At 45.5% G+C, this 23,776-nt stretch overlaps 1 protein-coding gene across 5 annotated transcripts in view; it reads right to left on the reverse strand.

Moving 5' to 3' along the window:
* ZNF512B (zinc finger protein 512B) overlaps window positions 1–23,776 on the reverse strand; it is a 295,003-nt gene that overhangs the window by 103,410 nt on the left and 167,817 nt on the right. For 3 of the 5 annotated variants that reach the window (XM_085619660.1, XM_085619659.1, XM_085619658.1), the window contains exon 4: window positions 7,313–7,485. In XM_085619660.1, coding sequence (XP_085475786.1) covers window positions 7,313–7,485 — 173 coding nt within the window. Of the gene's footprint in view, window positions 1–7,312; window positions 7,486–23,168; window positions 23,298–23,776 lie in introns of all 5 variants that reach the window. The other 2 variants (XM_085619657.1, XM_085619656.1) reach the window with 1 other exon arrangement.

Genomic DNA, 23,776 nt, shown 5'->3' on the forward strand with positions numbered 1-23,776 from the left:
TCTACAGCTAACATTTAAAGAATTTTCTAAGGTTGTCTGAGACCACTAAAATCACCATAAGGGTTGTCTGGATTAGTGCAAGGTGCTTCACTTAAATAAGTGTGCACCATATACTAAGCCAGCCTCCTACAACCGCTTTCGCGATTCTTAGGGCTCCTTGGTAGGTCAAATTGTAGTTTTGACAGGGATTTATCTGTTTTACCCATCTTGGCAAGCCGAAGCAGCACAGCGTCAAGGAGCTCACCAGCACATGAGTGACTGTCACCAGCGGCTCACGTGGAATCGCCCAAGTTGCTCACCCCAGGCCTCCAGGGGCCAGGGCCTCAATCTAAGTCACAGTAAGAAAGGGATTGGGCTAGGGGAATCCCCACCACAGCCAATGTGATAGTCCTGCCCAGCGCAGACACACTGAATGATGGTAATTGGGCAAGTACCTCACAGCTGTGGCAAAGCGATATCATGAGAAGGTAGCAAGGTTGTCAGGAACTCACAAAGTGGGCCGCTGCAGGCTTTCAATCGAGGGTGCGCCTTGTGTCTCAATAATTGCAAGATGAAATCTACTACTACAGGAAAGGCAGTACCTCCACAGTAGGTTGATGGCAGCCACCCAGTAATAATAGCGCCCACCACTGGGCGCAGCACAGTACAGGCCAGATGGGACCTCGATGGCAAAAGTCAGTAGTCTCAGTAATGGACTAAGGGAGGGCTTCTTAAATGATAAACGGTCTCCTCTCACCGGCAGGGGCCGAAGGGAACACACAAGAGTGCTCCGCTCCAACGGCTAGAGTACAATCAGGCCCTTAGTTCCTGCCCAAGGGTAGGCCACATGATCGCTGCAGTCGGGCCACATGCGGGAGTGGCCAGCTCCTAGCGGAGGTGAGAGGGTTACATGTCAATCTCTGATACCTACGCTGTAGAACTACAATTACAGGAAAATATTTTTTCTTCTCTAGCACTGGAACTTTCCTACATTCATATTTTTAATCAAGTCAATCATGCCCCATGAACTTGGACAGCACACTTTCAAGCTTGTGTGTAGGTGCCGACACTGTGACATGCTAAAAGAAACAGAAGAGTCCATACATTTACTCTTTAGTAAGTCAAGTTGAAACAATGTCTGAAATCCTGGATTCTGCATACAAGTGAAAATACCTGCCTGTTGCAATCTTGTGAATGAATAGCAGAGACTGGAATTAACCAGAGACAGGCGGTAGGGCTGAATATGATATTGGTGTTCTAGAAAATCTGAAATCTTACTCCAGCACCAAGGGCAGAATCACATGCAAAGGCGCTTGATCCTGCTGCAATAGGAACAGTCCAGCCCGAACTGCCAAGTCCTCTCTGAATCGAATATAAGCAACGGAAGACCTGTTTCGGCCTAATTAGGCCTCTTCACTTGGTTCTAGAGGCAGAGTGTTGTTTGTGTTGTCCAGCATCAGGTTGCTTGTGTTCCAGTTCAGGAAGTACCTGGTCTGTTTGATGTGCCTGGGTTGTTTGATGTACCGCAAGAGTAGCTAGGATATGACTAGATGTGTGTCTCATGTTCACTGTGCCACTGGAACCAAGCTACATCTGACGAATGAGACCCCAATATAGGGCGAAACCGGTCTTGGGTTGCTTGTGTCTCAGTTCAGAAAGGACCTGGCCTGGCAGTTAGGGATGGATTGTTCCTAATGGATTCAGGGACATCTTAAGGATTTCAGAGGTCCTGGGCAAACATTTTGGGGGCCCTTGTACGGAACAGTTTCGAATTTATTATCCAATTTCAGCTCTTTCATGCCCTCTTTGGCCAGGTCAATGACAGTGCACAGGAACACTCATCCAAATTCTAAGGGGCATATTTCTGTAGGTTTTACACCACCCTTGCGCCACGCAAGGAGGCGCAGGGTGATGCAAAACCTAAATAGGAAATATAAAGCCACACAAAGCCACCTTGTTTGGCCCTGAGTGGGTTGATAAATCCAGAGTAACGCAACGCAGCGCAAATTGCACCAAGTAAGCGTTCCATGGGTGGAGCGTGCGTGTTCCCATGCATCCATCCACAGATTTTGGCGCAATTCCAGATTTATCATTAGTGGTAGATCTGGGACTGTATCAAAAGGCTACGCATCCCCAGGTGAGGCGTAACGAGGAGAAATATCTTTATTTCTCCTCGTCACATCGTCTTTCTATGTGTGCTGCATTCTGAAGCACACATAGAAAGAGGAAAATGCCTCACAGGGTTTTTGTGCAGAAAGGTGTCCCTTCTTGCAAAAAAACAATTCTCATTACAATGCAGCCACCCTTGCACCACGGTGCAAGGGTGTCTGCATTGGCGCTAGGCAGCATACCGTGCGCCAGCGCTGGGAAATTACAGGAATGCGCTGTATATTGTTAAGTACGGTGCAATACCGTCCTTTCCCGATCACAAAGCGCAGCAAGGTGACTTGCTGCACTGCATGAGATCTTAATAAATATGCCCCTAAATGTGTTTACATCAAATATTTAGGGATAGTGACGTGTGTTTTCAACAATATAATACAGCAGCAGCTCACAAAATTTTACTGAAATAATCTCTGTGACACCCTCCTATTTCTTATACCTGAGGTCCTGTTTTGACCTAAAAGAAACTTTTTTATGGATGTTGCATGTAACAAAAACACAACATTTCTCTGCAAAATGTCTGTAATATACTCTCACACATCACCCTTCATAACAAGCATTTAAAATGCAATAGGTCTCGCCTTTCATTAAGTTAAAGCCATTTGCTTTGCTATACAATACCATTAGCAAAGCAAATGGCTTTAACTTAATCAAAGGCGAGACCTATTGCATTTTCAATGCTTGTTTTTCCTTTCTTTTTGGTTAACGATCCAAGTTGTGGAAAGAAAAAAAAAACACGCAAACGTTTTTGTTTTTAATCAAAGAAAGCGGGTATCAGGACACAAGCAACAGGGACATAGAAGCAACACGAAGGAAGATGGGGAAAATGGACACAACGCGGTGAGGGTGGGAGGCGGGCGTAAGCAACACAGAGGAGAGTAGAGCTGTAAGTGAAACGAACACAGACATGGAGAATCAAAATGGGGGTTAAGGGAAACAACACGGAATGCGTGGAAAGGTAATGGGGAGAAGCACGAAGAGAGAGCAACAGGCAGGAAGACGCACAACTGCATAGGGAGAAAAGTACATGAGGGAGACTGCTTGAGGACAGGCACTTCATGAAGTGCTTAACACACAAGAAAAAATTGTGCTTCAAAAGCAAGCAGTTAAACCCACCGTCTCCCGATCAAAAAAAACATTCAGTTAATCAGTAAGCAAGTAACAAAACGCAGCCCACACCCAAGACAACGCGCCTCAAGCGTATACTAACAAGATAGCGTATAATAAACAAAATGCATCACACACACAAGACACCGTGCCTGAAGACACGCAAGACGCATGCAATAGTAAAGAAAAAAGTGCCAACAGTAAATATTAAACCCACCGTCTCACGCCGCCAGTAAAACATCCAATCCCGGTGGGATTGGCCTAAAGAGGACAGGGTGGCAACCAGGAGGGACTAAAAACCTTCAGGTCCAATCAATGAACTCTGTTCCGGATAATGAATGACGAGAAATGAGAAATTACGGGCAGAGCAGAGACACGACTTCTGGAACCGTATTGATTCCAAGAAGCCCTCTCATGGCGAGAGCAACGCATGTGCGCTGCTAACGCCAGGCGAGACCTAAAAATAAATTAAAGGAAAAGGGTATTTAAAACAATCTGTTTAAGAAATATTCAAGGTCATCAGGGCAAGACTCCCTGCAGAACAGAGCTGGCATATCAGGGCCCCCCCTGAAAGGCTGGGGCACTGGGCCAGGGCCCACTTTGCCCATGCCTTAAAACGTCTGATTGGAGTAGGGTCAAATTGGGGTGGCATGGTGCACAAAAGAACTATGGGTTGGAATGCTACCCGAGCGATTGCCAATGGTTGGGATTATTGCAGGCTTTCATGGTGCTGTCACTAAGGAGTTTCATTGCGTTACATTGAGGTATTTGTGCCAGTGACAGCGCGGTTGCCAACAATGAGGTGGCTGATATTGGTTTAAATGTTTACAGAGAATTGTTGAAACCATGGTCAACTATGTCCTTGTCACTGAGTGTGTGGGCGATGATGTTGACAAGGACCTTGTTGACAATTAGGTCTTGACAGCACCTTCATGAACAAAGGAGAAGTTGATTTTGCTAAAGTGTAAAGAGTTGCCATTGACAACTATTTTGGTGGCAAATGAAGTTTTCAGCTCTGCTGCAATAGGGTGATCACCAGTCCGTTATTTACAAGGACCATCAGTTATTTCGGATGAATATCCGTAACTAGTACTGTAACGGATGGCATTCGTCGGTAATATGAATCTTGCTGACGGACAGCCAATGAGGTGGCTGCATTTCAACCAGCATTCCAAGATGAGAGTGCTTGTTGTAGTCTTGTGGTTATGGTCTAAAACTCTCAGTCTAAAGGTTGAGGGTTACATTTCTGGTTGATGTGTCTGCTCAAAGGTCTGTTCTATTGCAAAGAATGTTGTCTAGGTTGTTCAATAAACAGATAACAGTTTTCAAACTGCACATATATCAAATATTCTGTTTGTTAATGGAGGAATAGTAGGATTATGTAACAACATTTTTTTTTACTGACAAGCAAATATTTGAATCGGCACTCTGCATAGAAATAGTCGTTTTTAATGTATGCCAGGCCACAAAGAACAAAACACGTTCTCTTTCTTATTGACTTTTCTATTAAATGTTTTCATCTGCGAAATAAGAATGGTGGTTGTGTCCTAATGGTTATGGTGTAAAACACTTAGCCTGGGTTTGATTCCCGATATTCTTTTTCAAGATAGTTTTTCAGTCTAAAATTATGTTTGTTAATGGGTGAATAGTAGAATTAAGGAAAAACAATTTTTTATTGATAAGCAAATATTTAAATTGGCACTCCATTTGAAAAAAATACATGTTGAATAAATGCCAGGCCTCAACAACCAAAACTAGTTATTTAATTCTTGTTCACTTTTGTATCGCGTGTTTTCATCTGCAAAAGCCGAATGCTAGTAATGAACTAATAGTTATAGTGTAAGACTCTCAGTCTGAAGGCCAAGGGTCAGAAACCTTCTTTCTTCATAGTCCTGTGTTGCTCAAATGTCTGCTCCAATACAAAGAATGTCTAGCTTCATCCAATAAAAGACTAATGGTTTTTCAATTGCACCAATATGTCTACAATTGCGTTTATGTTTGGTAGAATAGTAGGATTAGGTAAAAACTAATTTTTTATTGATAAGTATATATTTTAATTGGCACGCTGTCTGGAAATATGTGTTATTACTATATGGAAGGCCCCAAAGAACAAGCCAACTTCTCTTTTTCTCTCCCCTGCCTGCAGCAGCACTGTGTTTCCTTGTTTTCTACATTCATCTCTCACCTTTTCTGTTATGCTGAAGAGCCTTTGCGACCCATGTTGGATTTACTCCCTCCCATGACACCTCTACTGGTGAGTTTGAGTTTGTCTACAGCACAGGTATAAGGATTAGCTGATGAAGAACTACACTTTAGCGTTTCCTGGCCCCTTAAGCCCAGAGCCACTGGAATTCAGTGGTTCTGCAGCTATGGCATATTTCCCATAATCACAGAATTACCACACTTCCTGCGAAATCCACCATCTGATTCATAAACTGACGATTCTAACAAAAGAGATAGCAAGAGATGTTGCAGTACGCAGGGCTATTTGCCTTTCCTACCCACATAATTTAGTACTCTTCCACATTATGTGGTCTTCCATTGCCGCATAATTCTAGTGTCCTGCCTATGCCCCAGCAACAAGGACATATGTTGAAATCGTATGGTCATTTGTAGTGACGCTGTAAGGCAGCTGCCGACAATGGCTTCATTATAGCACTGGTCCTGTGTGTATAGGCTTGGCTTCCTAAACCTTTCTGTAACTCTGCGAAGCTGCTTATGCGGTTAACATCACTGGCCACCCTGGAACTCCAATAAAACTATTTAACAAATACAGTTAATTTCCTGCTTTGTGAGTTGGCACAGGCCAACTACCCTATGCACAAAAATGCACACTGTTTTTTCTAAGTTGCATGGAGATGCTGCCAGTGTAAAAAACACTCTGAGGTCGTTTCTATTGCCCATGCCTGGCAGCAATGTAACAACCAAGAGGATTTTTTCTCAAATGAAATTCACCTCGACTGACACACGAAACAACAGAGATCTCGAAGTGTTAAGTGGAACTTCAGATCAAAGTTAATTTGAGATATTCCTGCTCAGATTTCTAATCATTTTCGCTTGGGAACACAGAACTTAAGCATTCTGCTAGCTCTGATAAAAAAGTACACCATAAAAAAGAACATCTAAACTAGCAGTGCTGCTGCCTATAAACACTGGGTCCACGTTCAGCAACAGAGCACGGCTTCTGGCACACCATCTCAGTGATCCACAGTTCAACCAAAAGTATTCAGCAGACTTAATGAAACACAACAAGTAAAATATTCAGGTAACCATATTAATGAGCAAAACAATATAGCCAAAAGGATGCATTTTAAATAAGATTAAAAAGAAGGTTTAAGTTCCACATTCCGTCAACAAACAAATATTTTTGAGTATTCTATACAAGTAATCTAGTAGATTTTAATCATTGCGTTAGTGTTCCCTGTCAATTCAAAGACTTATAACATGAAGTTACATGTTCATCTAGCCGTTTATGGTACTTCTTGGAATATTCAAATTGGATTAAAATGTTAACAGTCTAGTTATTTTTTTAGGGTTGAAACAAGGGCCGGAAGTGGAAGTGGAAGTGGTGGCTCTCACCATAATGATGAAAACAAGTAAGCATTGTTTTCCAAAAAGCAAAAAGCAAACGTGATGCACTGTATGCAGCATCAATGAGGAGGATAAACAGCTCACACAACGCTTCAGTGCCTGCAAACAATAAAGAGGATCTGTTGTAAGTAGCACTGGGGTGCTCAAGAGTATCAACGACCTCCCTGAGCACTGTATTAGGACCCCCCCTCAAGGAAGTTACTTTAGTCATTGCTTCCACTTAGGTGACCCTGCAGTACTTTCAGGACTCTCCCATGAGTGCCAGCAGTAGGTGCCGTGGTCACGTTCAGTGTTTTGAGTGCTGCATTGAGGGTCTTGTGGTGACTGTTGCTGCTGTGGAAGTAAATAATGCATTGTGTTCATGGCTGGCTTGGGAGCCTTGCAGTACATGCAGGAATATGCATTGGGAAGGAAGAGTCAGATATGGGCTTTCAATTGCCCCTTTTGAGCATGCAACTGTACTCCATTCTACCTTTTCATGGCAGTGCCTCGGTCAGGTAACTTCTGCACTTGGTTCCAAGCGCGGATGTCTGCGGGCTGTTTATCTGGATGGTTCCAAGCTCTGTGCTTCTCCAGTCGTGTTTTGGAGGCAAACGCTGCTTCACAGTAACGGCAGGCATAGGTCAGCTTTTCCGAAAAGGCTCCCTGCAAAAAATATATTCAGTAGGTCACTCTTGGTCACAAAACTGCTTCAAGATTTATAGAAGCCCTTAAAGCAAGTAATGTGACAGCCCCCACCCCCGGTGTTTCTTAAAAGAGGCACAGTGAAAGAGTGAAATACATTTTTACAAATATTTATTTTTCAATTGTGTACTTTTCAAAATATATTGTAAACTCTGCACTTTCAAGGCATATGCCTCAACATTATCTAGGAGGGGTTAGATTGTAAAGTCAAAGAAGCATACTTCAAAAGAGTACCAATTTATCACAGATCAAATCTCTTGCAGGTTAACAGGTCAGAGCAAGTGTTCTCAATAGCCAATAATTTAACTCAGGAGATGCACAAAATGTTTCACGAGTTACAATGAACCACTCAAATGGTAAATGATTAGAACGCTCCTGTAGATCAGAGGCAGAGACTACACTATCTTGTGGCAAAGGAGATCCTTTGGAACAAAGATTGGAAGTGAACCTACGAGGTTAAGTTGGAATAAAACCATTTAACTGAGCCAAAAGTCAGAAACATTGGTTCCACTAGACAGAATCCATCCAAACATAACTGTCTTCTGAATCCATGAATAAAGGGCATGTGGGTGTAATACCATCTAGACAAGCCGACATTTAATTTTAAAAAATGGAGCTTGGTCAATGGAAAAAGATATTCCTGCAAAAAAGTCAAAAAAGAGCTCTGTCGATGTGCTATCAATTAACTCCAATAAAGAAATCTCAGGATATTTCACCAGTTCTATTATTGCTGGACCATTAACTGATGAGAAACTGTAGTTTAACAATAGCACTTCTGAGGCTGTGATATGCTTTATATCAGTTACCTTGCCTTGGCTATGAAAGGAAGGAGTTCCTAGGTAAATAACACCAAGGTTTACCAGCTATGTAAACCTAAGGACTAAAGATGCAAAGCCCTTGGCAATTTCCTAAAGACTCTGAGTCTTAGCCTTCTACTAGGGGTGACGAATAAAGAGGTCAGACCCAGGGCTTTATTTAGAGCTTGTGGATGCACGACATCTAACAAAAAGTGGTTGATATCCTGTCGGCCCTAATTAGAGTGTATAGGACCTCCATGAACTCTAATTAGGGTGGACGGGGCATTGACCACTTTTTAATGGATGTCCCCATCCACTAGTTTGTTATTCTATGACTGCCCTGTGTCATAATTTATAACAGATCTTGGGTGCAATGAAGACCAACTCAGTGGGTCTAAACCCAGGTAGCTGAGAGATGGCCAAAATCCCACAATCCAAATATGACCTTGGATTCCTTTTCGCACAAAGCTGAGAACAAAAATGCTTCCTCAAAAGCAACTTCTACTGTCCAGTTAACATGACTTGTAAGAGTAATTGGTTATACTGGGGCGACTAGGCACATTCTTGAGTAACCCAGTTGATGCTCCAACTGGTTGTAAGTTAATATTCCAACGCTGGGGAAAAGAGAAATTCTAGTCTAGGGATCTGGAACCCACAATTCTACCATATTCTACTAGCTGCATTGAGAAACAGATTGTATTTATTTATTTTATTGGAGGAGTTTTATATAACGCAAACATTACTCAAATGGTGTCAGAGCGCTTTACAGAGTAAGCACAACCAAATAACACAAGCAACATAAAGAATAAATAAAAATACATAGTAAGGGCAAAAAAGAATAAACGATATATGCAGTGGGATATGTAGGCAAAATAGCAGCAATTACTCGGGTTACATAATCATATATAAAAATACAAAGCAACAAAATATAAAGGATGTAAACAAATAATATACAGTAGAATGTGTGAACACAACATTCTGAGGTAGAAGATGGAGGGAATTACAGGGTGGGGAGAGCAGAGGCATAGTTTTCCCTGAGGTTATGTGGTGGGGGTACCAGTGGTCTAGTCCTAGTGAGAAAGGAATTTGGATAGAAACATTTTTACTTCTTTCTGGAAGAGGGATGTGGATGGGTGGCATCTGATCTCCATGGGTAGAGAGTTCCAGATGTTAGGGGCCATTCCAGAGAAGGAATAGTTGTAGGTGTTCTTGAATTTTTGTGGCTTGAGAAGCAGGGAACTCGTGCTTTTGGAGGATCTATTTCCTCCCGATAGGGTCAGTTTCTGGGACAAGAAGGAGGGGTATTGTGGTGCCCTGCTTTGTGGGTCATGCAGGTAATTTTTAAATGCATCCTGGCCTCGAAGGGAAGCCAATTTAGTGCACGAAGGTCAGGAGTGATGTGATCACTTTTTCTTTAACCCATGGTGAGCCGTGATGAGCCTAGCTGCAGCATTGAGGGTAACCTTCAGAGGTACAAGTGAGGTTTTCGGGAGGCCCACAGGGTAGATCTACCGTAGTCAAGCCTTGAGAGTGCAAGTTCATGAGTCGCGGTTGTGAGGTCGGCTGCGGGGAGGAAAGGTTTTAGTTTCCTGAGAATACGAGCTGATGGCCTTGGACTTAGCGCTCTATAAGTTGTATTTCATTCATTCATTCATTCATGGTTAGCTCCTCTAGTGATGGTGTTGATGTGTTTTTGCATGGCAAGGTCTTTGTCTAGTGTTATACCTAGGGATTTGGCGGAGTCGACGATGTGTGTTGTGCAATTCAAGGATGAGAGAAGAGGGAGCCAGTCATTGATGTTAGGGGTGGTAGTGGGTGGAGCAATCAGTAAGAATGTTTTTGTTAGGGTGACGTTGAGGGTGTGGATGTCCTTGATGGAGGTTATTCTCATATAGAGTTGTGTGTCATCAGCCAACATACATTAGGCGACATGGGAGAGTTTGAGGACTTCGTTAAGGGGATCCATATATAGGTTGAACAGTGTAGGAGAGAGGATAGGGTCTTGGGGGACACGCATCGTTAGCGGAGAATGCTCAGAAAGAGTGTGATTGATTAGGAAGTGCTGCGATCTGTTATGTAAAAAGGAGGAGAACCATTTTAGCACGGTGCAGGAGAGGCCCATCCTATGTTCAAGAAGGCCAAGTAGGGTAGCATGGTTGATGGTGTCAAAGGCTGCAGACACCTCCAGCAGGATCAGAAGGCAAGATTCATTTTGGTCAAGTGAATGCAGGGCATCGTCGACAATGTGGATCATGGCAGTTTCGGTGCTATGACCCGAACAGAAGCCGGATTGACAGTGGTCGAGGAGTAGGAATTGTTCAATGTGATTGTGGAGCTGCAAATGTACACATTCCTCTAGGAATTTGGCCAGAGTAGGGATGGAGGAGATGGGGCGGTAGTTGTTGGGGTCGGACTGGTCAGAGTTATTTTTTTTTTAGGATGTAGGTAACCTGACCTGTTTTGAGGCAGTCGGGTAAAGAGCTTTGGGTGAGAGAGGCACTGATTATCCTGGTCCATAGTGGGAGTAGGAGGTGAATGGACTCATTAATGAGTTTGGAGGGGAGGGGATCAGTGAAGAGGTTTGAAATTTCAAGGAGGTCAAAAGATTGAGAGTGCCAATTACATTGAGGGTTGAGAAGCTAGACCAGGAGGCAATATCTTTGGTTATAGTTAACATTTTTAACTGCAGGGGAACCCACAATTCCAGGGCACCTGCTGGAACCAGTGGTTCCAACGGGCAGCAAGAGAATTTAGTTTTAATGGGTCTTTCAAAAATAACAATTGTATTGGTTTTCAAACATATAAACAAAACACCATGGGAAAGCGTAGGCGATTACATGGAACACACATAGGCAGTAAAATGTGTTATATACCTTGAGTATGAGGAGCAATATAGTCAATAAAAACACAAGAATTAGTCTGATTTCGACACCTCTCAGTACCTCACTAGAATTGCTTCATTCATCAGTGAGATAGAGGATAGCCTTCACCATCTTCAGTCAAAGCGAAATATAACTCTCTCCAGTAAGTCATGTCCTCCTCCAGCTTATTTTCATAGCCACCTGAAGCAGCATCATTCCTCCAGATAGCTTAACTACACATCAACGAACGCCCACCAGACTATATCCATTAAGTCCTTATTTGTCTTCCACTAACAATAGGGTCAACAGAACCAGCCTTTGTAGGATTATTCCTCATTTTTTCTTGGGTATGATCAGAGAATACAGTGTTTCATCTTCAGTTCGCTCATGTTTCCCACTGCCTCTGGCAGGTGTATCACTATTTTTAGTTTTTAGAATTCCATGGAACCATAGAGAGATAATTCAAGAGGTTCCAGAATCAACACAGCTCCATCAGCCAGACACACCAAAAATGTCCTGCATTGAAAGGAAAACTTGCACCCACAAAGTAAGGAGGGCCAATAAGTGCAGGTTCACCATCAGATCTATGTCCTCCACAGATGATGCATTCAGTAACCTATGTTTGTAGAAAAAAGTCAGCTACCTTCATTATTTCATGGCTCCAAAGCATGCTCTTCATTTCGAGTCATCCCTCATGCAGCCCTCATGACAACTAGACCTTCAAGGTCTCAGGGTTAGGTACCTCCACGTGTCTTCTGAACAGTATAACTCCAGTATTCTTGACACAGCACAGAGTTTCTCCAGATGCTAGTCTTGGTTACAGATAAGCTGGCAGAGGGTGGGTACCAGAGGGAAAAGCGAACAGCATTTCAAGATTTCCTAGTCAGATGTCTTGCTGACTTTAGCTGCAAACATTCTAGCACGTGCAAAGCAAATCCAAAGAACTGAGTCCAGAGAGCCTGTTTTTTCCTGTTCTTCATAGTAGGGGGCGGTTCGGGTGGGACCACGGAATGGCATGAAATATTATAACACCCTGAACTATCCTAACTTTAGCCAGCAAGAGCAATGTCATACTATAAAGAACGTACTACTTTCAAGGTGACTGTCCACAAAAGTCCAAGCTCTCTCAAATATCAAGCATCAAAGGGACCTTTCACCGAGTCTGAGGGCTCATTAATAGGATGCTGGCATACTTTGTTAATAATAAAGCAGAAGGGAAGCAAACACCACACACCTTAATGATATGTCAAGTCCAGACAACATATAAATCCCACCCATTACAATTTGCAATCAAAAGAAATATTTTCCCTGTAGCAGGTAAAACGTGAACACCCAGTGACTAAATTAGAGGTGAGGTCACGCATCAAGAATAGCTAGTAATACTGAAGGATCGCTAACTAGGTAAAAGCATGTATTCCACAAGTTTGAGAGGTAATTTGGATTGCGCGTTAATTGGAAGAATTCATTACTGTCCACACTAGGGGGTTGGAGACCTGTAAAGCATTCTATAGGCCTCTCAGAGTGGAATATGGTCACTTTACATACTTGGGATTGTGGATATCACTGCATTATTGAGTAGAGTTACAATCTACAAAACGATTCCACAGCCGAAGTTCTTATACATATTGCAAAACAAGGCACAGTCCAACCCGGGCACTACAGAACACACTTCAGAGATTCACTTATGAAGGTTGAATAGCACTTCTGACTACAAAAAAACTGTATGACGGTGCCCAGCTATGTGTGGTGAATGATTGAACCTATGCTCCCAGGGATGACTCTGTGAATACACTGGATAGGCACGCCTTGGCCATTTAGCATTATGTGTATGTGCATTATGGAGGAGCTCTGCTCAAGAACTCACCGCTAGCAACTGCACCAGTATTTGGGACATGGAATAGGCTGAACAAGGAAATGGGGTGGAGAAATAGATCGATATCCAGAACACCACTATGGCTGAGAACCAAATTAAAATCGGCGTCTGCCCTAACTGGTTTTCGTTGCTAGGATAGAAGTGGAATTTCCACACAGTGTAAAGTATGGGATGCAAAAGGAATAGTATCCTTCAAACATTCACAGACAGAATATGAACTGAGCATATTCCAAGTGAATAAATAGCTACAGCTAGAGAGGAGACTTCGAAACTCCTACCTGACTGGGTAGGTGGTCTCACTGATATACATTACATTAATGGTTCAAACTCAAGGAGAACAGCCAAATCTAAAAGGGAGGTGGGAACGAGCTATATGAGATAGAGGATGAAGTATGGATGGAGACTGTTACATTTCCCAGAGAGAATACAGTTAAATTAGCTCTAGACTGGTTCAGTTAAAATTCCTTCACAGTACATTCCACACCAGAACACTCTCTTGCATAAATTTGGACTGGCTGGTGATGATTTCTGCCTACGGGGGTGTTACCAGAGATTCTACACACACTTTTGGAATGCGCCACAATAAAGGGCTACTGATGAGAAATTTGTGGTGAACTAGATATGATGATTGGGTTGACCATAGACAAAACTTAACATACTTGGGACGCACCCAACCTTTACATTGCAAGAGGATAGGGAAGTGCCATACTACCAACACTAGTCCAATGGAAATGTGATATTGATTGCTGAATGGACGCCGACAAGTACATGAAGGATGGACTGAACAAAAGAAAAGTGCAAAATATGGGACAGTTGTTTGAAAGAATGGGTGTTGGCTAAATCTGTGATGAGTAAGGTCTTTATCCGATGTATAAATTGTTCTGAGGAACACAATTAGCGCTTACTGATTAATCATGAAAATAGGCACAGTTGATAGCATTGACAATACAAGATGTCGGAAGGAGGCAAGATAGGACAAAGCCTGTTTGAAATAATACTTCCTGCCTCAATGGGATGTTATGTAAAATGCTACGGTCGAGGAATTTCTGCCAAGATTATGGTCTCTAAAGTGGCAATAATTTTGTAACAGTAATAAACTGTGGCTGAAAGAAGAGGTGGTATTTAGAGTATGCTCCACAGTGGAAAGACTAGCAGACTGTACTTGGACCACAGCACTACCTCCTTAGCTACAGGCAGACATGGGTGTTGTGTTGCACCTGTGACGCAACAGGCGCACAACGTGGAGGTCCTGTGACCCCGAATTAATAAAGAGGGTCGCGCACGTACGTAAGCCAGTAGGGCTACGACGACGCAACCGGTAAAATACCCAACTCGGCTCCGTGTAGTTATTGCCCCCACTGCCCTCGCTACTGTAATAATCATAAGCCTGTTGCCGGTCGCGCTACCGCCCCGGCAACACAACAACTGGCAACGAGGGTGGGCGTGCCCTCGCTGGTCGGTGGACGCTGGTGTGGCGGTCACGAGCTCTGCCATCGGCTCGCGGCGCTCATGCCCCGGCATGTACACCCTGTTGTCACCGAAGGCGGTGTGACCCCTGGAGCGCCCGCAACTCGGCGCGACAAGCGAGGAGGCGCGAGATCATCGGCGCAAGCCCCTGAGGTGAGGAGACGTGACGCTGCCCCTCCCCCTGCTCATCGCGAGTTACATGCGAGGCTCTGGCCTACCGGCCACGTGCTGCAGGACCTGTTTTCAAGTGCCCAGGCTGCACACAGAGGCATCAGGCCCCCCTGGACCCATCTGAAATCAGGGCAGGACTGCCAAACAGGAGGGGGATGAGGGAGGCCCACACCCATGAGGCACACAGCAGAGTCTGGGTGGAGTAAGACCATCAGCAAGAGGGTTGGAGACCCCCACGAAAAGTCCAAGCCCCTGCCCATCTAAGAAGAGGCGAGCAGCCAGCAGTGGCCAAACTGAGTGCTGGGAGCCCTGGTAAGTGGGGTGAAGCCACTAAGAAGTGGTAAAAGCACACGCCCCAGGGTTAACCATATCCAAGAGGGACAGTGAAACTATGTGGGAGGACCGGCAAACAACGTAGTCATTAGTTAAGGCGGCGACCATGGCCACGATACCCCCCATAGAGCCTTTTATCGTCGAGGGATCGCCCTCATCGCTGGCACCCAAGTGGAAGGACTGGGTGGATCGCCTACTCATATTTTTTGAGGCCACTAAGGTCCATAAGGACCAGAAAAGAGCAATGCTGTTACACTTGGGGGGCAAAGACATCCATAACATCGCCAAAACTATAGTGGAAGCCACGCCCAAGAACCACCACACACTGATAAACGCCCTCAACGGACAGTTTGAACCCATGGCCAATCAAGATTACGAAAGGCTCATATTCAGGCAAGCGCGCCAGCTCCCAGAAGAATCGCTAGACACGTACCATGCCAGGCTCAAAAACCTAGCGTCCACATGCGGATACCCCAATGAAATAGAAGAAATTAGGGGACAGATAATTCAAGGTTGCGCCTCTACCAAGCTCCGGGAACGGATACTTGAAGAATCCGGAAAATCCCTCGCAGACATACTGACATTGGGGCGGACCAAAGAATTGTCGAAAGCACGGGAGGCACACATGGAAGCAGCCCTGCAAGTACCTGTGAAGGCCGAGCCAGTGAACGCCGTAATGACCAAACCCACGACAAGGTGGGTTAAGAAGGGACCCCGGACATCCACATCAGGGCAACCCAAAGCCTGCGGATACTGCGGAGGCTCACCCCATTCGGCGGCTGAGTGTCCCGCCAAAGGCAAGAGATGTTCAGGGTGCGGACGGTTTAACCACTTCGAGAAAGTCTGCAGGTCCAAGAGACACCGCAAACCCCGCCAAGTGGTAAATGCCCTGCCCGAAGGAGAAAGAGGACCCAGTGATATGGACGACGACGAGGAGGAAGAGCGGGTGGTGCACAAAGTCCACATGATCGGCACCACAACCCGGAAAGCGTGACGCTTGCCCCAGTGCAGCATTCGAGTGGGGTCCCAAGACGTCATGGCCGTGGTCGACACCGGCGCTACTATCAACATCATGGCGTCGACCCTACACCGCAACATGAATCCGATGCCAGTCCTATACCCCTCGACCATCACCGTGTTTGCATACGGTCAAGACACACCCCTGAAGATACGAGACCGATTCCGAACGTCCATATCACATGGTGCCTAATCCATCACCACCAACGTTTACCTTACCGAAGATCGGCAGGGAATGCTCTTGGGGTGCAGAGGCACCGAGGACCTGGGGGTAGTGACGTTTGCCTTTGGGGTCCACATGGAGTCAGTCCAGCATCTCCTAACTGAATTTGCGGAAGTATTTCAGGGGATCGGAAGGTTCAAGGGGAAAGAGATACACCTCCACATTGACCCCACCATCCAACCAGTGGCCCTGGGGCACCGGCGGATAGCCTTCCACCTGCATCCTCTGGTCGAGGAAGAGCTCAAGAAGTTGGAGGCCGCTGGTATAATCGAGAAGGTGACGGGCCCCACCCCGTGGGTTTCCCCGATCGTTGTCACACGAAAGCCCAAACAGCCAGGCGCGGTGAGGATTTGTGTTGATATGAGGCTTCCCAATGTCGCCATCAAGAGAGAACGCCACATCACCCCCACGATAGACGATCTGATCGGGGAAATGGCCGGAGCCTGCTGGTTTTCCAAATTAGATCTGAGGTCCAGATACCATCAGTTGGTGCTAGATGAGGCGTCTCGCAACATCACAACCTTTTCGGCACATGTGGGGCTCCGGAGATACACCCGATTGAGCTTCGGAGTGTCCAGCGCGGCTGAAGTGTTCCAAAACATCATACAGGAACTCATCACAGACATCCCTGGCATCATTAATGTCAGTGACGACATCATGGTACATGCAGAAACCATTCCCGAACATAACATTCGCCTCACGCAAGTACTCCGTCGATTACGGGATGCAGGCCTCACCCTACACAGGGAGAAATGTGAGTTCCTACGAAGGAAGCTACAGTTCTTTGGTTACACGTTCTCCAGAGACGGAGTCAACCCCAACCCCGAAAAGGTCAGAGACATAAAGGATGCCGTCGCCCCCACCAACGTCACCGAGGTCCGCAGCTTCCTCGGTATGGTGAACTACTGCGGGAGGTTCATCCTGGATCTTGCCAACTTGACCCTACCATTGAGAGAGCTTACCAAGGAGTCCACCCCCTGGAAATGGGGTCCTGACCAAGCCAAGGCGTTCGAGGAAATCAAAGAGGCCCTATCTGAAGCCACCACACTTGCCTTCTTTGATCCCAGAAAACTGACGCTGGTTGCAGTGGATGCGGGCCCCATGGGCCTAGGGGCAGTGTTGTTGCAGAGACGGAGCCAGGAGGAGGACTGGGCCCTTGTGGCTTTTGCCACCCGATCACTCACCGAGACGGAGCAACGATACTCCCAAATCGAGAAAGAAGCCATTGCCATTCATTGGGGGTGCCGCCATTTCCACTTGCATATATACGGAAAACCATTTGTGGTAGCAACGGACCACAAGCCACTAGTAGCACTCTTCTCAGGGACCTCCACCAAGCCTCCGCCTCGGATCGAAAAGTGGATGTTGCAGCTCCAAAATTACAATTGCAAAGTGGAGTATCAGCCCGGCTCTCGGAATCCGTCTGACTACCTATCTAGACATCCCAGAGCTGCCACGGTCCGAGAAATGGAGGACGCGGCCGACGCGGAAGAATATGTTAGGTGCGTCACTGCTCGCTCCTGCCCAATTCCCCTTTCCATGGAGAGCCTCCGTGAGGCCACCAGCAAAGACGAATGCCTACAATGAGCCAGAGCGGCTCTACAAAGTGGCAACTGGCACAAGGCCAAGGAAGAATGGAGAGGTCTGACGGCCAACGCACAGCGGATCATGGACAGCTTACACCACGTCAGAGATGAGCTGACTGAAGACAACACTGGGTGCCTCCTAAGAGGACACAGGCTGGTAATCCCGACGTCGTTAACCGAGCAGGTTGTCCATCTTGCACACATTGGACATCAAGGCATGGTCAAGACCAAGTCCAGACTCTGAACCAAGGTGTGGTTCCCGCTAATATACGAACTTGTGGAAGCCACTGTCCGGTCATGTGCGGCCTGTCAAGTGATGGGGGAGACAACCCGACCTGCTCCGATCATGGTAGAACCACGGAGTTGTCCCGAATCAGCCTAGACTTTGGTAGCCTTCCTGACGGACGTCACACGTTTGTGGCTATTGATGACCACTGTAAGTACCCTGAAGTCGAGATCATATCTGTGCACAGTGCCGCGGAGGTAATACCAAAGCTTGAAAAAATCATGGCCACGCATGGCCTCATACAAGAACTAAGGACAGACAATGGACCCCCCCTTCCAAGGGCAAGACTTTGCCTCTTATTTGAAGTCTCTCAGCATTCACCACCGAAGAATCACACCCCGGTAACCTCAAGCAAATGGCGAGGCGGAGAGATTCATGCGGACCTTGAATAAGGTAATCCGGATCGCGCATGACAAGGGACAGTCCATTGAGCTGGCCATTTTTACATTTTTGAGGAGTTATCGCCAAACACCCCACACCACAACTGGCGTAGCCCCGGCCCATCTTCTCATGGGGCGAGTGGTCACTGACTCGATCCCTCATCACCCCAAGTGGCAGCCAGAGTCCCTGTATGATCTCCAGATTGATGCCCGGCGACGCAAGGCACATGCACAGGTCAGTCACAGACGGAGGGCCCAAGAGCCCCGGCTGCGAAGAGGTGATGAGGAACTACTGAAGAATTGAATCCAAGCGGCAAGTTTAGGTTGACATACGAAAAGAACGCGTGGACCGTGGACAATGTCAAAGGAACCCGGATTATTGCCATTCAAGGAAGAGAAACCATAACTCGAAATGTGTCACACTTCAAGAAGTATCAACCCAAAAGGTCGGGGCCCTCACCAGCCCGGTCTGAAAACAGTTCCCAGAGCACACCAGTGGCGGAGGCCACCTCCAGTGGGGTAGCAGATGCATCGGTCACTGAAGATATCTGGGAATCGATGAGTCCCGCGTCAAGCCCGGGCACAGGAGCCACAGGCATGGCGCTGAATGACAGTGATCACCGTCCTGAGACCCAGCACGGCGAAGAGGCCCCGGAGGTTGGAGACCGTGACTCCCAGAGCAGGGGACTATCTCAGCTTCAGCTGCGGGGTAACCCAGCACCGTCCTGCCGATTGAAGGACTACTTTATGTAAGACTGTTTTATGTTATACTTGCTGAACATTGCAGTGTAAGCACTTAGTAAAAGGAGCTAGAGGTCAGTTCAGGATGTTGCCGATTGTTGTTGTTTTTATGTTTGTTGGGGAGGACTGTTGTGTTGCGCCTGTGACGCAACAGGCGCACAGCGTGGAGGTCATGTGACCCTGAATTAATAAAGAGGGTCGCGCATGTACGTAAGCCAGTAGGGCTACGATGGTGCAACCGGTAAAATACCCAACTCAGCTCCCGTGTAGTTATTGCCCCCACTGCCCTCGCTACTTTAATAATCACAAGCCTGTTGCCGGTCCCGCTACCGCCCCGGCAACACAACACATGGGCTCCAAGGTCACCTTTTTTATAGGTATTTACAGATCAATGCCAGGCTCTCAGGGTGTGAGGGCACAGTCCCGAGAACATGCCCAAGTGTTCTTCAGATACTGAAAGAACATGAAGGCCAGCACATAGTTCCTTTTAGCTAACGTCATGCTATTTTCCTTAGATACAAACCGTATGAAAAGAAAACCCAATGCTGTGACTAGATAAAAAATAAATGTTTATTCTATATTGTTTCAGTTCCTCATTCAAATAAACAAGCAAGCATGCAATGCAATTCACGCCAAGGATTTCAAAACGCTCAGAGCTTCTGTCTCTCTTCAGTCTGTAGATATAATCATCGTGATCAACCTTTTCCTACTCAGGTCACCAACTTTATCCAGGATTCCAATCACACATCCACTATCATTTCTTCGGCGTAAGAGGATGTACTTGAGCAGCAGTAGAGCACATACAAAAACAGTATAAAGAGTGGCCACTGGATCTCGTGAATGCACCTGGGTCATACCAGGAAAGGAGACTTTACTGAGGAGGAACCAAAAACGTCTGATTAACAACGGTTCAGGAGAGTGTGCATCTTTCATGCATTCACGGACAATGAGTAGAACCAAAGTCACACAAGAATTAGAGATTCATCTGCGTTATGCAGCTGCACAAACTAGTTCATATGACAAACATAGGGAAAAGAAGAGGTACACACTCTCCTGGTGCCATAAGTACGTCAAGCAGTAGTGCTGACAAGGGGCCTGTAGCAGAGAGGAAAGGGGGCAGTTCTACTGCAAAGAAGTCTGCAACAAATAAAGAATGTAAATATACTGGTGCGAAAGCCCTGAGTGAATCAGTTTGCTTACTAAAGAGCAAAAGCCCTGATTTCTTCCCTGATTCCGCCGCCAAGGTCCTGCTGCTGATCAACTGTAGTCCAAGAAGGGATGTAGGGATAAACAAGATGTTGTGGAACACTGGGAAACACTCTGTGTTTTGCAGTTTCGCTGTTTTGCAGCAAGTGGTTCTCAAGAGGCCAAGAAAATACCACCATGAGGAGTAAAACAGGTAAGTTTGGGTCAGAAATGTCTGTAAGGATAGTTCAGAGGGGTGGGGCACCCTTTTTAGGTCAAAGCCTACCAGACAGCGCAGCTGTCTGGTTTGCAAAAACATTTTGGAGAGATTCTGAAACCTTTCCTGGCAATGCATTCTGCGCATTGCACTAGCTTTGTGGTTTGTAACTCACATTTGCTTGCTTTTTTATTTGCTGATTTAATTTGTTTTAGGCTATCCAGCGTTACAACCTCGCTGACTCACTCCTTGTATTCTTCCACAAGTAGTTGTGCAAATATTTCAAAATATATCAGAATTAGGAAAGCACAAACAAAGTATGTTTTTGTAATTCTTAAGTGTGGTAGAAACAAGAATACGATCATAACAAATCAATACAAAAGGTGATGCTGTATAGTTTTATCAATAAATGTAACGGTCATTTCAGTTGAAAATTTGTTGTCTGTAATGGCAGTGCCAGACCACACCATGCATACTCCTCTTTACGCAACTCACTCTACAACACTCTACTGCACAACACTCTACTCCCCTCTATGCTACGCCACTCCACTCCACTCAATGCCTCTCTACTCCATGACACTTTACACCCCTCCACTCTATGATACTCTGCTTCACTCTATGGCACTCTATGCTAATCTACTTCACTCTATGCCACTCCACGCCCACCCACTCTATGAAACTCTATCCCACTCTATGCCACTTCACTCTAGGCCACTCTACTCTACGCCACTCCACTCTACATCACTCCGCTCTATGACACTCCAAGCGGTTCCACGGAACTCTATGACCCTACACTCTACAACCCTCTACTCTACGACACTCCACTCTAAGACACACCACTCCACTCTACGACACTCTACGCCACTCCACTCTACGCCCCTCTACTTTACAACACACTACTCCCCTCTACGACACTCTATTCCACAACACTCTGCTCCACACTATGCCCCTTGACTTTACGCCACACTATTCTACATCAGTTCACTCTACTCTATGACCCTCTAGTCCAAAATACTCCATTCTACTCCATGACACTCCACTTTACGACACTCTACACCAATTACTTTTAGCCATACTGAACAGCAGCCATACTGGTGTACAAAATGGCTAAAGCAGTTTGGCAAAGCCAATAGCTCTTGCATAAGCGAGACCTATTGGCCTTTCCAATGCCTGTTAGAATCTGGCTACAGAAAACCTTAGCTATCTGTTCAAAGCGCTCATGTGATCAATACAGGGCCACAACATTTTGCGTATGGTCACAACAAACTACTTTACCACATATCCAAAGGCATTGACTTTACATTACGAGTTTGAGGATGTGGTAAAGTAGTTTGTTGTGGCAGCCACTGCTGATGCAGTCGAGTCAGGAGCAGCAGCAGCTTCTCCATTCCTGACAGGGGCTTCACACCAGAGGATTGTTGCCCTCACTGACAGCAACTCTCTACAGATCAGTTTACAGTGTGCGATCCAGAATTGTTGGCTTTCTCAATACCTTTTTGTGAGCAGTGATTTCTGAGTTGAGATGTCAAGAAGTTGTCGTAGTATGTTGCTAGTTGGGACCTGCAGTTGTAGACTAAATTTAAATCCTCCGTTGGCCAGCAGCATTGGCAGATCTCTTCGGTTATCCCATGCCTGTTCAGTTGGTGTTGGGTGGTTTATTTACTGTGGACTGGTACAGTACTGGGTGATGGACATGACCCCTAGCAGTATTGTCTTATGTAAATATAAGAATGTCAAGCAGTAAAAGGGAAATATTGTGCAGTCTGTATGAATTACAACTGACTGCTGAACCTCCGGGTGTTTTGGTATTACTATTAGTGCGGATTATATATTGTAACTGCATTTATATAGTACTTACTACTCCATAGGAGGTGTTGTAGCACTTCACGCTGGGCAGCACACTGCTCAGAAACACGTGGTTAGTAGATTTTCTGTTGTTGTTATTGTTGGATAATGGAATGAGTTTTGTGCTCTTAATTTCTATGTTCTGACAAGGTCCTAAGTACTGATCTATGAAGCAACATCTTTAATGAGCCAGAAGAAAAATAAGCAATCAATATGTGAGATAAAAATTTAAACTGGACAGCTTAGGTAAATGTAATCTATATTTACTGTAGAATAAAAGAAAGCAAACCCTAAAGTGCTTTGCTCATTTGATGTTACCAGAAATAATTTTTGGTTCAGACATTAGTGAGGCACACAGAAGAAGAGAAACTAAACTGCTCTCATGGGTACTACGTTTGTTTTGTGTAATTTTTATGTATCATTCTACATCTGGGAGTAGTATGGTTTCACTTGTGATTGGTGATGGTAACAGACCTATTTTAATCTCAAAACGATTGTTGCGGGCTCCTGCCACCAGGTGGCACTGGGTGCAAGGAAAAAACGTAACCCTCGCATGCAGGAGAATCTGTGATTGAATATCTTCTTCACACATATTACAACCATTGGTAAAATGGCTGTGCTGCCCTTTTAGGGTGTGGTTTATGCACAGTGACACTCCTTACCCTTTGGCATCGCGGATAGTGATACTTCAGTCCATATACACTGGGGAACTCCAGCCAGCATCCAGAGTTTGGACATTTTACTCGGGAGTGGGTCTTGAATTCCTGTTTCCACTCGGTCAGCAGCAGTGCCTGAGAACAAGCATACCGCATTACACTGGTCACACCCATCAATACACTTGAGGGCATTCTCACAGAACCTTACATGTAAAGCAGCAGTAAGCCAGGGCTGGGGGAATACAGCAATTTTTAAGGTGCCACAGGCTAGTGATAGAGAATGGGACACCGACAATTCGGACAACATATGTTGAATACACCACAACATTAAACGTTCCCAGGTATTTTAGTGGTATATGTTATTTCTACCTAGTTCAATAGCGTCCATTTAGTGACTTTGAAAGGTTGAACGAATGTGATGTCCATGTTGGGATTCAAACCTTTCTCATCTAGGTTTCTAGACGGGAGCTCAGTCCGCTAACATTGCCAACTACTCTGGTGCTTCCAGTCCCAACATCTGGGACTGAACAGTAAGGGGCCACGTATTGCTGCTCAACCTCTGTATGTGCCAGCCTCATGCAGGTGGTACCTTTGTACAAACCAAAACACTGTAA

The sequence above is a fragment of the Triturus cristatus genome, chromosome 7, assembly GCF_964204655.1.
Source record: "Triturus cristatus chromosome 7, aTriCri1.1, whole genome shotgun sequence".
Lineage (NCBI taxonomy): Eukaryota > Metazoa > Chordata > Amphibia > Caudata > Salamandridae > Triturus > Triturus cristatus.